Source organism: Rhea americana, unplaced genomic scaffold (genome assembly GCF_003343005.1).
Source record: "Rhea americana isolate MKP2758 unplaced genomic scaffold, rheAme1 scaffold_2, whole genome shotgun sequence".
In the NCBI taxonomy this organism is placed as follows: Eukaryota; Metazoa; Chordata; class Aves; order Rheiformes; family Rheidae; genus Rhea; species Rhea americana.
In genome coordinates this window covers 4,712,404-4,728,167 of record NW_028186149.1, presented here as the reverse complement: position 1 = coordinate 4,728,167, position 15,764 = coordinate 4,712,404, and the positions used below count along the sequence as shown (strand labels likewise).

At 38.7% G+C, this 15,764-nt stretch overlaps 1 protein-coding gene across 3 annotated transcripts in view; it reads right to left on the bottom strand.

Moving 5' to 3' along the window:
• ALDH1A2 (aldehyde dehydrogenase 1 family member A2) overlaps window positions 1–15,764 on the bottom strand; it is an 83,599-nt gene that overhangs the window by 42,937 nt on the left and 24,898 nt on the right. Inside the window, exon 1 of one of the 3 annotated variants that reach the window (XM_085303341.1) lies at window positions 15,447–15,758. The exons of the other annotated variants lie outside the window; for them this stretch is intronic. Within the exon in view, the coding sequence (XP_085159467.1) occupies window positions 15,447–15,563 (117 nt within the window). The 5' untranslated portion in view covers window positions 15,564–15,758. Of the gene's footprint in view, window positions 1–15,446; window positions 15,759–15,764 lie in introns of those variants that run through there. 3 annotated transcript variants of the gene reach the window in all.

Genomic DNA, 15,764 nt, shown 5'->3' with positions numbered 1-15,764 from the left:
CACAAATATTTCCTGCACAAAACTCAGGCTGCCAAGCAGTCATTACACCCTTTCCTATTTTAGTTGCTCACTGTACCACATGCTGATGTAGCATCCGTTATCTCAATTTAGTCTCATTAAGGGATTATTCTGCTGCTGGTTCTTCAAGAAAAATTAATCCAAAGAGAACAACTTCAGACCRCACTGTTTGTTACACTGCACCCATCCCAAACATTTCATTTGTTCTGGTTGTCTTACTACAACCTGTGGAAAAAAACTTTACTTAGAGCACACAAAGGCTTTCCTCGAAGTAATTTCTATTTTGCCAATTAATGAAATGTCTCTGCAGTTAGTAGCACAACACATGAGCAATAACACTTTCCCATAGCCCAAGTAATATTTCACGTATTCCTAAGAAATTCAGTTCCTGAACGTCAGTCATCCTTTCACTTGTGAGGCTCTCTCTAACTGCTGGAGAAAAACAGTCGCCACCTTGCTCTGCACTGCACCAGAAAGCACTGCTGCTGATGCTAGGGTGCTAAAAATTAAGTGTGCTCTAGATTTCCACTGATAACAAGGAAATGCCACCACGGAATGGTTTGGGTAAGGAYGGCAGCGTTTTTATGGAGCATGACCATCTGCTTGATTGCAATTGCTGCAACTTAGAAATGAAATAATGAAAGATTTCTAAAAATCCATTAAGTCAGGAGTGGAGGGGAGGGAGTATTTGTTTACAGAATCAATTCTGAGCTGTCACTGAGCTTTAATGAAGTTGTGGCTATTAAGAACTTGATCCTGGAAACCCTTCTACAAGTTCTTATTTAAGGCTGTGGGAATGAGGAGGGGGTTGTACAAACAAGTCTAATATTAATCTGTGTAATTTTCCTGTGTTGTGCCTAGTTTGTGCATTGCAGATCATGTGTGTTCATTATGTATAACAAATAAAAAGGGTGCATTATTTATTTTTACATGGGAGACATGTTCTGCCATTTAAAAGATTGTAGCAGATCACTTGTAGATAATTATTTGCCATTTAAAATGTTGTTCATCACCAAAGGACAAGTTCTCACTCACAAATTAGCTATGCTGCATATATATTCCTACTAGGATCACAAATACTATAGGCAAYACAGAAAAATACAGTGGACAAGTTTCTTTTGACTTAAAAGCTCCATCAGAGAAAATTACTTTATAACTACACATGAGAAATTGCTGGAATGTCAACTTCATTTGCACTGGCCCCTTATGGCCTGATCACCCTCCCTAGCACGATAAATCACTGGCAAGATCCTTACCTTAACACGTTTGATCTCAGCTCAGCAAGACTTGGTTTTGATGTGAAGAACTCCAGATCTGTTAGGTCAGAGACAAATAGCAGAGCCACTGACCTGCAAAGTGCTAACTCTGTATTAGACCCAAGTGAGCAGCCCTAAGCTCCTGGAAAGTTTGCCTTCACTTCTACTCTGCTAGCATCTGAATATTTTCAAATATTTCTGTTAGAACATTTTGCTAAATGTTGCCCAGTGACATCTCCGTTCATGTCATTTCACACATACATATTCTACAAAAAGAAAAATAAAAGAATATATTTAAAAAAAGCTGACAGCCTGAGAAGCGTTTCCTTGGATAAACTGTTCTGTCTACACTATGGGGCTATGTGAAATCCAACTGAGTATTTATCAGTTTGTTTATTTAGTTTACACAAACATTTGCACTGTCCCTTCTACCTAAACCAGTCTTACTAATAGATATCACAAATAACGATATTCACTAGTACATTCATTAAGSTGATTGCAAGTGACCAGATGTACTTATGTGTACATATAACTTCAGACTAGTCCTACAAAAGAAAGATCCATCTTGTAAATTTTGCATTCAAAGTCTAAACTTTCACAAAAACCAGATGGTGCTCAGTTTTGCAGTGTTGGCTACAAAACTATTCCTTATTATCCTGGTTAAATAGCCACTTATCTCTGCAATAGTAAGCAGGAGTGTTAGTCTACCAGAAAATTGGATGTTCTTAAYGGGCTTTGGAGGAGAATAGCTTTGCATTATCAGCATTAAGTTAAAACACATTAAATACCCACTTACAACATCAGGATTACCACTTATGACATCTTTGGTGAAAGCCTTTAAAACAAATTGTTGCGTTTGCTAGAAGAAGCTGTGAGATAACAATTCCCAGAAGTCTAATTTACTAACCTTTTTGGTCTTCAAGAAGATGCTAAGAAGCACAACACCTCTCCTCTTATTCACTACCACAGTGAAATYCCTCGGGCTGGAAATGGCAACTATTTTTTTCAATAAGGAGGCTTGKGAAATCTTGATTTATTTACTTCTTGAGAAAATAAACTTTTAGCTAAAACCCTTTGCCTCAGGGTTCAGTTCTGTTCTCTCCTCTGGTTCTTTCTGTTGATTACCCATTGATTTTGCATATACAAAATTGGAACAGGTCATTCAACTTCCTATTATCCGTAAGAGAGACTGGGAGGAACTAGGCTTAAGCTGTTGCGGTACCCTGCTGTGCCTGGACACCTAACAAATTTACACCCTGAACTACACTGTGGTGCTAAGACTAAAATTGGATGTGAAATGTTCTTGCAAGAGCTGATTACAGTCCCAAGCAAATAAAACACTTTGGAGTATAACAAAATAATATCAATATTTAATAGAGTTTAACATTTTTATATATGATTGGTGAGCTTTACCTTATAGAAATGTAGGCCTGCATGAAAAATGAGCTCTTCTATTTACCTCTAAATAGAAGCAGACCAAGAACTCTTGAGTGTGTAAATTAAAAACATGACCCTCACTTTTTGCCAAATATGCAGCATTAAAAACATGGACTAAGGCAAAAACAAAAACTAACTATGCAGAAATTTCCTTAAATACACCAAGTAAGTTATAAGTCCTGTCAATGAAAAGCCTTCCTCAAAAATATATGTTTATATACGCAATTCTGAGACTTTTTCCACTTCCTTTAACATTCATGTTTCTCTTCCTCTTTCCAGCTGACTCCCCTTTTTCTCTGCTGGAACCCCTTGTAATGATAGCAGAATGTGGGCAAACCTCATTAGTCTCCCTGCTGTTTACAGGACAGGATTTACGCTCAGTGTAGCGAACACAATGACACATGATCACTAAACGGCTAAAAACACCATCAAGACTTTAATCTGAGAAATTTTTCACGCAGACAATACAAATACTATCAGCATGTAAAGGCATGAAAAGTAATATTAATTACAGCTAACACATGTTGTCCAATGCCTAGCTTTCTTTAAAGAGTATATCAATAACTAGCCATTTGTGAAGGTTAATTTAATGCAACCTCTGGCTGTTACCTGGTATAAGATATGTCGCCAATTCAATCCATTAAGTAATAACTACATTCTCATGGGACCTAGCTGAAGTTAAACGTTGTTATTCCAGGTTCACTGCTCTTAGTCTCCCTGAAGATCATTTAGGCAAACAGCTGGAAGAGCTGACTATAAAGGTTCTCAGTCACAGGGAATCATTCCAGGAAAGCAGGTAAAGGCTTCTAACCAGGAAATCAGTTACCAAGGATTTGTCCTAACGCTCCCTCTAGGAGAGGAATGAAGTGAGACAGCAAGAGCCTGAGCGCATTTGTGTTTCAGCTAGAAGAATTTGAACGTTAAAAGCAACCATYTTAGCTGATACAAAAACAGAGCAAAGACTCACATTTCCAACCATTTCTAAGTATAACTTGCTAAATAGGCCCRCTAGAAGGAAAGAAGAAAAGACATGAGAGACTCAGCAATTCTGTTAAGGCCATATGGAAGAGGTACGTGGCTCCTAATGAAGAGACCTAATGAAGCCCTTTCACCAGGGGGACACTGCATGGTGCTGCACTGGCTCCTGGGCACACCCTGCAGCAGGCTCATGGCTGTCACCTATAGAGCAGGGCCCCCCTTCTCCCTCTGCTTTTGTTGAAGTGCCTTCCCGAAACAAAATCTTTGGAAAGTCTGAGCAGAAACAACACGAGAGCCAACAACCTGGACTGGCAGTGTCCTCTCCACATTGCACCGATGGAAATGTTCCTCATCCTAACAGAAAAGTACAGCRGGGAACAGATTCACAGGAGCTCGTTACGCAGATTGATCTCGCAGGAAGGAGGGCATTGCTTCAAAGACAGCACTCGAAAGACTAACAACAGCGGCAACACCAGAGAGAGTCCATGCTTCAAACAATATGGAAAGAGAGCAAAGAGCATGAAAAARGGGCTTTTCATCTGGACTCTGTGCATATATGTAGTTGACCACACAGAAAAGTGTATAATTAGTACCATATATAATTGTTCACATGCATCCACATACAAACACTGGCTCTGAAATTCATCCATATTGCCATTTCCCAGAATAGTACAGAAAAACAGGTTTCCTCTTCTAGTAGTCTGTCTGGTTTAGCAAGAGATTCTGACTCTGACACTGACCTACCGTCTGCTTTTGAGTTAGTCATGGTTACACTCCCACAACTCTGAACTTCCCTGTCTGTGAAGTAGCCTTGTCACCAGTTTTACAGGGAGGCTGAATCAATTAATGCTTTCTAAAAGCTTTGATGGAAGGAGCAGAACATTATTACTTGCAGTGAAGTGATGCTAGCTAAAAATGTCTTTAGCAATATAACAAATGGATTTTAAAATCACTATCAGAGGGCTAGACCACCAAGGCTAGGTAATCATCAGCACAATTAAGGTATGTAGTGTTTCAGCCTCCAATCTTAATTTTAGACAAGTGAGAAACCAAAGGTTAACCCTCACATCTCAGGACAACAGCATCTGACAGAAGTCACAAAGGCAGAGCAGACTGTTAAGTACCTGTGGTAAGGAAAGTGTGATTAAGATAAGAAGAGAAAGACCAACAAGGCATGACCATTCATGAAAAACAGAGTAAAAGCTTAGCCAGATCTACTGAAAAAAASCTTGTGCATGTTTTTTGAGGCTTGCACAAGGCATACCAGTACAGGATTGCTGCAAATGTATTTTGCAGTTGAAGAAATAGGAAAAAGCAAGATAACCCCCTTGATCTGGAACAGCAGATAGTAATTTCTTGATTAACTTCTAACTACTCATGAATAAACTCAAGCCATTTCTGTTACAACTAAAAAAGCACATGAGGAAATAGAAAATGTTACCAGTATGCTGGTAAGTTTTGAAAATACTTAGTACAATCAAGATAGTGCTTTGATGCCCAGATGTAAAGATGATTTAGAATAAACTCCAATTAAATTTCAGACTGAAGTAACTGCTTAAAAAAATCCYGTGCATCCAACTTTCTGTTAAATCCCTCTTCACATCACTTTGACAGAATAAAGAAGTAATAAATGCAGTTTAAATCCAATTTCTATTCAAGGACTTTTTACACTGGCAGAGTGGAAGCTGAGAATGAGGTGCCATGCCTTCAGAAGTGCTTTAGTGAGTAAGTTGAAAAGCCTTTATAGGTCTTTTCAACTAATTAGATCACAATTTTCACCAGGTCAGCTTATGGTTAAGAAAAAAGAGCACAAGTGCCTACAAACCAGCATAGGAAACCTGAGTGTAAAAGATGGGTGATCTGGACTGTTTCACGGAGAGGAAAAAAACAGCATTTTTGAACATAAGCGGATGAGAAGAGTCAGTGGCATACCACAAATTCTAGCTGTAAACTATACAGGAAGGACAAGTCAGGCTGTAAGGATAGGGGAGCAGCTCTATGTGTGTGTGCATGTCTGTAGCAGGTAGATGTGTGTGTGTATGCACGTGTGTGTGTGTACGAGCATCTGTCTGTCTGTGTGTGAGGAATCCCATAGATAGTCCATGGAAAAGAAATATTTGGGAGGGAGAGGCATAAYTCAGACCTGTTCATGTAGAGTCAGCATAGATCATGAAGTATACGTATAATAGCAGGAGCAAAGCACTGATTTCTGGATCAGCACAGTGATGGTGAATTTGGAGTGGAAAAAGAACAGGAAGGCAACAAAAACACTGGTGCAGTAGTAACCTCATATTAGTTCAATGACAGCTGYACTGCAATAGTGTCCAGAAAACACACAGTTCTCTATCTTAATCTAAACAACACTTGATTTAGTCCTGTCAAGGACTAAAAATTGTGTCTGAACCCTTGAGAAATGGCTACCACATAAATAATTTCAGCTTCATTGCAGGAGAGAAATACATGAAGAAGCCCTACTCTCTGGGATACTAAACTTCAAGAAGGGGATTTTTTTAAAAAAGAGGAAGTAACTTAGAAACTCCCTGCTTGAAGTTAGGAAATTAAAATCCATAGAATCAGCATGGAGGCTTAAGAATGTGAAAGAGTCAAAGAAGATTTGCATTCCCAAGGCTAAACATAGGAAGCAGGAGCAAGAAAATAAATGGGGTGGCTAAGCAGAAAGGTACAAGAAAAAAAATGTAGGCCAAATAAAAGAGYTAATCTTAAAAGGCTGCAAAATACAAAATGAAAATTAAAAGTTGCTGCTAAATATGAAGAAAAAAATAATAAAAAGGCAAACAAAGCAAAAGAAGYGTAAGTTTAAATAACAAATACAGGCTTCCCATAACAACCTGTCTACAAAAACCATAAATAGGGAGACCAAAGATATTTCCAGAAGGGCTGCTCGTTTGGGGAGTGTTAATTTGGCTATACCAAAAGCAGATGACATTTCTGGCCAAAATTAATGTGAGTTGTAAGGCCAAGGGAAGAAAAGCAGAGCCATTAGTCTGTACTCCGGAAGGTGATGGGTTCTGAGGACTCATCTTTACTGAAGTTCTAACTCCAATTATATACCAAAACCACAGCAAAGACAAGGGTGCTTCAGCCCCAACTACACTGCAAAGGGTTGAAATGAAGCTCCTGCAAGAAATCTCAAATACCTCAATTATTCTCAACTCTCAAAGCAGAGACAAGCTGAGGCATCTGCAGTAACTGCATAAAACCCACCAGGGTACGCCAGGGTGATGCTGACGATGTATTAAGCCRTGTTTTTGCCACTGAACCTTGAGGAAACAAAGCCACAGGCCAGACCTGCTGGGACCCTCCAGGTGGAAAGATCATATTTTATATGTAATTTGGACCTGAGGTTCTGACTAGCTGTATTCACTTAAGGCCAGATTTAAAATTTACTGACATATTCACAAGGGAATAGCTTTTATATGACAGTCAAATAATGCTTTGGATAATGACATTCCACCTTCCTAAAATCTACCCAAGCACCAATGAAGCAGGGACACTTCACTCCCTGTTGACAGCATTTGCACAGTACTGAAATATTGGTAAATAGTTCTGTTTTGGAAGTAAATTAGTTTCACTTTAGAGTGAAGCCTTTACCTATGAAAAACACGTGTGAGAACTTCCGCAAGGAAAGGCACTTTCTGATAACTAGAATCAAAACTGAGGGGTTTTGTTTAATCATTGGTAGCAGAGCAGAGAACAGCATGAGGACAGTGTCAGCCTGGCGTCCTCTCTTCATCCACGCTCAGCCAAGGGGCCACAGCCTGTTCTTGCAGGTAACACTTTGTATGCCTTTGCTACCTTCCAAATGGATTTTTTAAAAGTAGCTTATTTTGCATATCTGAAATCCACATAGAAATTAGCAAAATATATCCTTTCTGTAAGTGCAACACCTGCCATATGCCTCTCCCCAGCTGTCCCCGCAGCTTCTGTTCTGAATGCAATTTAGGGTCTTGATTGCCTATGAATCCCTCACAGGTTTCACTTCTGTATACTCTAGTGGTCACTGCGGTCCCTGTGTTTTAACCTCCAGCTGAGGTCAACTGAGATTGAACTGACCTTAAACATTTTCACTTGGGTCACAGAATGTGATGTGGAGGGTTCTCTGCTCTGAAATATTTTCTCACTTCAGTCCAGCAAAGCTGGAATGTATTACGTTTCAAGCCATAAGGTAAAAATCTAGTTCACTATGCTCTCTGGGAAAGGAATTGACTTCATGTGAACAAGAATGAAGTCCCTTTTTCTTTTTTTCCTGCCAGTTGGAGAGTATTTCAGCAATGCTACTTCAGCAACACTTTGATGTGGCTTCACGTATCATATTTTTAGTAATGAAATGCTCCTGTATYTAAAGCTCAGTTACACTGCATTACTTAAAATTGATGTGTCATGCTCATGTCAAAAAGCTAGACTGCTATTAAAAGCATCAGAAAATATTAGTCAGTAGAAGTAAGTTTTCTGACTAATTCTGAAATACTGAACTTGTGTTTTGGGGGAATTCAATTAAGTGAATGCAGTCAGAACAGAAATTCCTCTATTCATTCTAATAAGCATAAAAGTAATGAATGACTGGGTCCTTAGATGACAATCATTTAATTTCATCTTCCTCTATGTAATAGTAAGTCTTTGCATACCTATCTATGCTACTTTTTTGTGTGTGTTTCAGTAGGGATGCCAGCACTTGTCTGAGGATTCCTTACCAGAGGAGTGCACAGAACTGTCATCTTCTGAAGATTTTTAAAAATCTTTACACAATTTATGCTTGTTTTATATTCATATCCCTTCCTTATAATGCTGWCTCCATATAAATGTATTATTTGTCTCATACTTCTTTCAGTGTAACTACAGTTTGATATATACTTCTTAGCTTCTAATAGTGGATTTGTTGCCTTGGGCTACAWAATCATTCCTTTTCTTGGAAAAAAAAAAACTTAACTTTTTTGTTACTTGTTTCAGAGACTTAGTTCTACTCTTCAAAAAACAAACAGATAAAAAGTTGTGCTGTTTAAAAGAGGAGAGAATGAAATGCCAAATGTTACAGTTCATTCTTAAGAAAAATATCTGCAAAACTATAAAAGAAAAAATGTGACTTTACGCAGGATCTGACTAGGAATTTATGGTATGGACCAACGAACTCATCTTTGTCATTTATCTCTGTAAACCTGTGAGATTTCTTGGAAGATAGTTAGCTAAATGAGGGGCTGAGATGAATCAGTGGATATAATTTATTTAGACTTTAAAAAGGCTTTTGATGATAAAGTCCTTAGCAAGAGGCTATTAAGGAAAGTTAGTAACCATATGGTGAAAGATAAAGTCCTGCCATGGATTAAAAAGTGGTTAAGAGATAAGATAAAAAGACTGGATATAAATGGATAATTCTCCCTGGAAAGAGGTTAATAGCAAGGTGCCCCTTCATTACTGTGACTAGCAATCGATATCTTGGTTCACCTGCTTTTGCAGATCATTAATAGTAAGATACATAGCTTGCAGATAAAAATATTCATTAGGATTGAAGTTAAGGGTGTTTGGGCAACTCAAGGGTAGATGATATTCGCCAGAGATAGTAAGTGCAAAGAAACGTGCTTTGAAGGAAGGGTTTAACTTACAGATGCTGGCATGTTCCAGATGAGCTGCGGTTTCTGTGGACAGCTTTCTTAAGGCACCTGCTAGTACGCATCGTGAAGAGAGGAGAGAGGAGAAGCGCACACCATGGCTCCAGTGCGGGGCTCCCGAGGACAAAGCAGTTCGTGGCAGCRAGTAACTTCAACTGGCAGAGCCTATTAAGGTCTGTGGGGAACAACTCTGCATTGCCAGGGAGATGGACTACCTGACTAGAGATCCCCAAGAATTTCTGGACCAACTGCTGGGAATTTTTAATCAGCAAATACAGATCAATCAAGACAGAAATTTAATATGGAAATGTACCAGGTCTGATTAACTTCTATGGGAAAAGTTTCTGAAGGATGGGATGGAATGGAGAACTGAAGAGAGTGTTTTTGTCACAAGAAACAGGTGTGTTCAAGACACACATCCCAACTCAACAGTCMAATAGTTAGGGTCAATATAGGCAGCTATAGATCTTGGATCAAATCCTTGCTTGGTCTGGCATCTTGAGTATTCTTGGAGCAAAGACTTGGCTCCTACTTTTCCCATGTGTCCTGATCACTGAGCTATCAAGTTGATCTTTCTCTCAAAAAATAATAAATATTTACAGTGAGTGGATTATCCAACAGGAGAGAGTGAGAGACTCTTTTGAAGGATGGCCAAAGACCCTGCTGGACAGCATTCAAAACTGGGATGCATCCATCATCAGAAAGTAAGGACTCATATTGAAGTTCTCACTCTGTTTGCTTCAGAGCAGGGATATGAATTTGGCTCTTCTCCAGCTTAGGCAAGTGGTCTGATCACTACTGAGCTGCTGGTTATGTTAGTATGCAAATAAACATATGCATCTTTTATATCAGGAAAATTAGAATCACTGACATTTTTGCAATATGAGAATATTTGTTGCACAGCTCTATCTTTCAATATATCATCTGATCCTATGCACTTGACAATGAGAAGCAAATTTCCCCCAGCGAGCAACATAGTATCGTATGGCCCAATGCATTAGAACAGCTTGCATCTTCCGCAAAGTATTTAATCCAGGGCATGGTAAGAAGTCAYTACTACAGTAGTTACCTACTCTGCTATTAGGTCGTTATCTACAGTAGTTCTCCAGTAGGTGCCAGTTTTGGCATAGTAGTTTCTGCATTAAAAGCAGAAGACTGGGTTATGGATAGGACTACAACTGTTTCTTGATCCCTCATACAAAACCTAGGTAAATTTGGTTTGTGCAGATGACCTTAAAGGTTTGGGGAGGACAAAAAGAATCCTATATTCAAGCTATTCATTGGAAAGAAATGCCTAAGTAGTTCGCTATTGCCACGTGAACTGATGGATTACAATACTAACTACAATGTATGCACAYGCTAAAAGAGTTTAAACTGTAGGTTCAAACTAAAGTAAATCTAAATATAATATATACCCTAAAACTTCATATATGATGATACAGACGGATATATCAAATATCAGCATCAGATGCTGAAATGTTCCACACAGGAAAAAAAGTAGCAGTTCTTTCTATTTGTCCTCTTTTCATGTAACCATCTCTCTAATTTTCTCTGCCCCATCTTTTGCATCTGGACAGTGCTCAGTGAGCTCATTCAAAAGGCTAATTTTTTGAACTCAAGTATCAGTCACAGAATCTGACTTCAAAAGTAAGACACTAAAATAGTGAGCCCATTTAGGGAAAGGCTATGGGAATRGTATTTATTCTGCACTTACCTGAGTTCTGCCAAAGCTCAGTTCAAAAAATTACAAAGATTCTGCTCAATTATTCTAAATGAAATAGACTTCTTGCCTCCTATCTGAATTTCAGTCTAGACTTTTATCTGGGAAATACAGGCAGGAAATATTGGGGAAAAAAAATTGCAATGCCAAGAAAGCACAGTGGGAATGAAAACACAGAAACTTAAAACATTTCAAACCAATATGCATGTTATTATGGTTATTATTATTAGAGTTTCAAATGTTTTTGTTAGTTCTTATTTACCCAGGAGCAGTTTGCCACACTTAATTCAGAAGTGATGTATATGATTTTCTGTTTAAATGCTGCRCAGGCTGACAGTTCAACTATTTACCTGATCCATGTTTAGCAACTGACCTGGTTTTAATCTACGGTTTAGAGGTGAACCTTTTCACACAGTCAATTCAAAGGCTATTACTGTAGAAACGTGTCTGTACATCTTCACTGCCACAGCACTGCAACTTCACCCCTTTACAGCACCTCTTATGAAAAGCTCTCAAATAGCACCATTTTTTAACTCTTCCTCRTGCTCTGGATTAGACTAAAATCAATTGGCAAGCAGGAAAGAAACGTTTTAACATCCAGCTGAATTAGTGTCCCAACCACGATGCAAACTGAGCACAAGTTTGTTCACTCACAGGAACACAAAGCACTGGCAGAAGTTGAGAACAGAACCAACTTCAAGATCTTTCTTCTCTACCTCAAACTGTCCTTTGAAGTTAATATGACTTACCAAAACCACTGTGAAAATACTCTGTAGAGCAGATTTGATGACACCAGAGCAAGAAAATGATAGCTACATCCTGCAGAAACACCTTTCCCCCCTCAAATGGAGACAGCTACAGTTTAAGGGAGAAAAACGCTGCCCAGGGATCATTCCACTGGACCGCCTCCACGCCTGCTGGCAGACATTGGAGACACTCAAGTCCTGGGGGAAGAGCGGAGTTTCGTAAGAGTGTGAGAAGGGAGGCACTGGTGGAGCCTGGGACCTGCAAATCTCCTGGAGGAGCTGCCAGGTTCTGTCAGCCATCTGCTCCAAAGCACGCTTGCCTCGCACAACAGGCGAAGAGCGTGTCCTCGCTGAGCTTCTCACTATGGTTTATCTCCCCAACTGGACGCCTCTGATCAGCCCATTCTGGGAGAGCTTCTGCCACGCAGCTGACTCTACTGGAAGCATCACTTGCTGCCAAGGAGAGGGCTGGTCCCCCTCGTACGCCCTCCTGCTCACACGCTCCCTTATGCAGGGGCACAGCACTGCCAGCAAACTCGTGACCAGTCTGGGGGACTGTGCCACCAGGCTGCAGAATAATGTGATTCCACATGGGCAGMTCCCCTGCTCTGTGGAAGTGATTCCTCGCAAAATGTTTATGCTAAGAAATAAAAAATTAAAGGTTCATCACAATGAAAAGAGAGATATAATCCTGCATGTAGCAGTTTTAGTACTTGCCCCCCCCCACCCCCAAAGTACTTAACTCTGTAAGTGTGTTTGAACTCTGATCTTCAGGTTTGGATAGAGTATGGGTTTTTTTACATCCTATCCACCATGTCCTAYTATGCACACCTAAAACTAGTTATTTTTCACAGAGACTATGCTGAGATTTTAAAAAGATGGGGGAAAACACTTCTAATGACTATGTTTTTAAAGAAGCATAGGCTGACTCCCAGCAGTAAAGTCACAACAGATACTGCTGTATATCTCAAAGAAAAACTACATATGAAATTTTTATCATTAATCATATATATTTTTTCCTGACCAATGAAGAACTATGTTGTCTCTGTGTCCTATATTTGCTGTACACATTAGACTGACGTAATACACAATTTTCTTATCATTTTAGTAAGCCTACCAGCAGAACAGGTAAATATTTTACTATGTATGTTTCATTAATTTGTCTATGCTAAATAACAGAATACACAAATACTACAAATACATGGGCAGTATTTGTTTCATTTATGTTCTTGAATTATTTGAATTAGTATTTCCAAGAATAACATGGTGTTTTAAAGATTACTGTGTAATAAATTTACCTTTTTCCAGGGCATATGAAAAAAATTTTAATAAATCTCATTTAGGGATTCCAGGAACTTTAAGTATGTTTTATTTTAACAAAATTGTCTGAACTATTTCCCAATTTTAGAATTCCAGAAATGGAATTTAATTGTCAAAACATATTTCAAAATTACTTCACATAGTTTAAAAAATGTCCACAGGTACCTTTATTTTTCATAAAGAATTAACTCCCAAATGGTTAAGATATTACTTTCAGAGACAGCTGTAATAAAGAGTTCAAGAACTCTGAGTCCTGGTTGTATATTTTAAATTCTCAGCTAACAAGCAGGACAGAGGCTGCTAGGAATGCTCACAGATGTCTAATTTTACAAGGTTTGGGGGGGRGATTTTGGGGATAAAGTGCTTTAGTCTAATGTTATTTATTGTTTACGGAAGTTGTTTGTCATTTAAGACATGGAGCAACCACTCCTCCAAATGAAAGAATCAAGTTACAATCCATTATTTCATTTTTGATTGTTTTTCTTTGTAATAGGTGGGAAAGTGGATCCTGGATAAAAGTCCTGCCCAAGACAAGACTCCAAACTGAAGACTCCAATTATCTATAAATCACTTGTATTTCCTGCAGAGAAAGAGAAAAAGGAGGGAGGAAAGAGGCAGACAGAAAAACTGAGACAGAGGATATGCCAAATAAAATATTCGATACCTGTCCTAAACCAAATTTCTCTCAAGAGCAGCCAGGAGTTACCTGATATCACAAAACTAAGTCTAGAAGAAACATTTTGTTCTTGTTATTGGCTTAATATTGAAATAAAGTAACTTTCTTTTACTTGTTTCATTAGTATAAAATGTGTGACATCTTATGTRTTTCTGAGATGATGGTGCTATATTTTCTGATTTATTAGTTACTATCCAGCTTACATTCCAACAAATAGAGAGATATGATTGCTAATGACTGTGTTATGTTTTTTAAAGGTTTCCTCTAGTTTTAAAACTGAGAAATGCAAGTACGCTTACTATGCAAACTGATTGTGACACTAGCAAGTATCATCCCTGAACACTCCTGAAGCATATTTTGTAATAAAACAACAATAACCAAAATTCATGCCAAATGCTATTTGCACAGTATAGTTGCTCTCAAAGCGTAATACCGCACATCAAAAAACCACCTACTTTATTTATTTATCTTCAAATAAATTGTATGCAAGAAAACATATGCATCTTTTAATTTGCATATCTCAGTTCTTATTAAAATGTAATGAAATCTAAAATAGTTGAGTTTCCTCTGAAACAATCTTCTAGAGTATGGAATAGCTGTAACAAATTAGAGGACAAATTAGTTTTGGCACTCGCTTGAAAAAGAGAAAAGATGAAAAGCYTTTAAAGTGATGATATGGAGGAAAATATTACACTGCACTGGCCAAAATGAGTTTCCTATCAGCTCTAACGCTCCTGAAGTTGTATTTCCAGTAGATAAAAATGTTAYCACCTTTTTTTCCAGTGCTGATGTGCTTTATTTTCCTATTAAGTTACTCAGTAATTAGAAACAAAGTCTGACACATTGTAATCTGTTCATATAACGCATTTGAAACTTCTCCAACAGAAATGAAAACACTCCATAGCTATAGATACTAACGATGCAAAGACTCAAAACGTAAAAACGAATTTAAAAATTCAAATTGCATTCACAAACAAATAACTGTTCTTAAAGCTCATTTTAGTCTACAAAAAACTATTCAGTCCTGTAATATATCACAGAAATCCAGCATTTTTTYTCTATATAGATCCAATGGGATGATTCTTACCCCTCCCTTTAAGAAAATAAGTCTTAAAGGTTAGTCAGGAAGCATATGCCCTCTTACAATGTCGTTCAAGGGTATATTCAAATATCAAGGAAGTTAGTAAAGAGACCTGTTCCAGAGCTGTAACAACAACCTAGTAGTATTAAGAGTCCTCTAGGAATTGCAAAAGAGTCCCTTGGGCACACAGGGTAATTCAAGAAAGAAAATATTTTTATTTTCTGAAGGAGAAATACAAGCATGTATAGTAACTTCTCTGATTTGTATCAAAAGCAGTTGAAAAATATCAGGGAACTACTGATTTTGCACTGAAAATAAATTCCMACAGTTCTGTAGGAAACAGCGTATTTAAAGAGCAGGAAAGTGAAAAAGCCAGCCTCAACAAATCTCATTTGCTTTTCTATTATCTGGTGTTTTTTTCCAGACAATTACAAGGCTAAAACAATCTGTTTTCTTTATTACAGATTCCGGGCAGATTCTTATCTCTGTACTCAAGTTGGTTAGGGCAGATCGGACCTGATTTTCAGCAGAATCCCTTCTCTGGAGGGAAAGCCGTGAATCCCCCGTCAGAACAAACGAGCACAACTTACCTTGGTGTATTTGATTTCCAGGTTGAGAGCGGGAGAAGGCAGCAGATGCAGAGATGCCATCAGAGCTGCGGGATCTGCCTTCACCTCCCCTGGCATCTCAATTTTACTGGAAGTCATAGTCTTGGGGGGCGGGGGGGTTTATAGTACAACCGAGCCCCCCGCTCTGACCTGAGGGGGCTGGGTTGTGCTTGGGGCTTTTTTTCCCCCCTTCCCTCCCCCTCCAAAGCCCAGCGCCGAAGATGCTGCTCCCGTCCGCTGTATATAGGCAGGTGTCAAGCCGGGTCTCTTCTTATTGGACATGGGGGCAGAGGCAGGGGG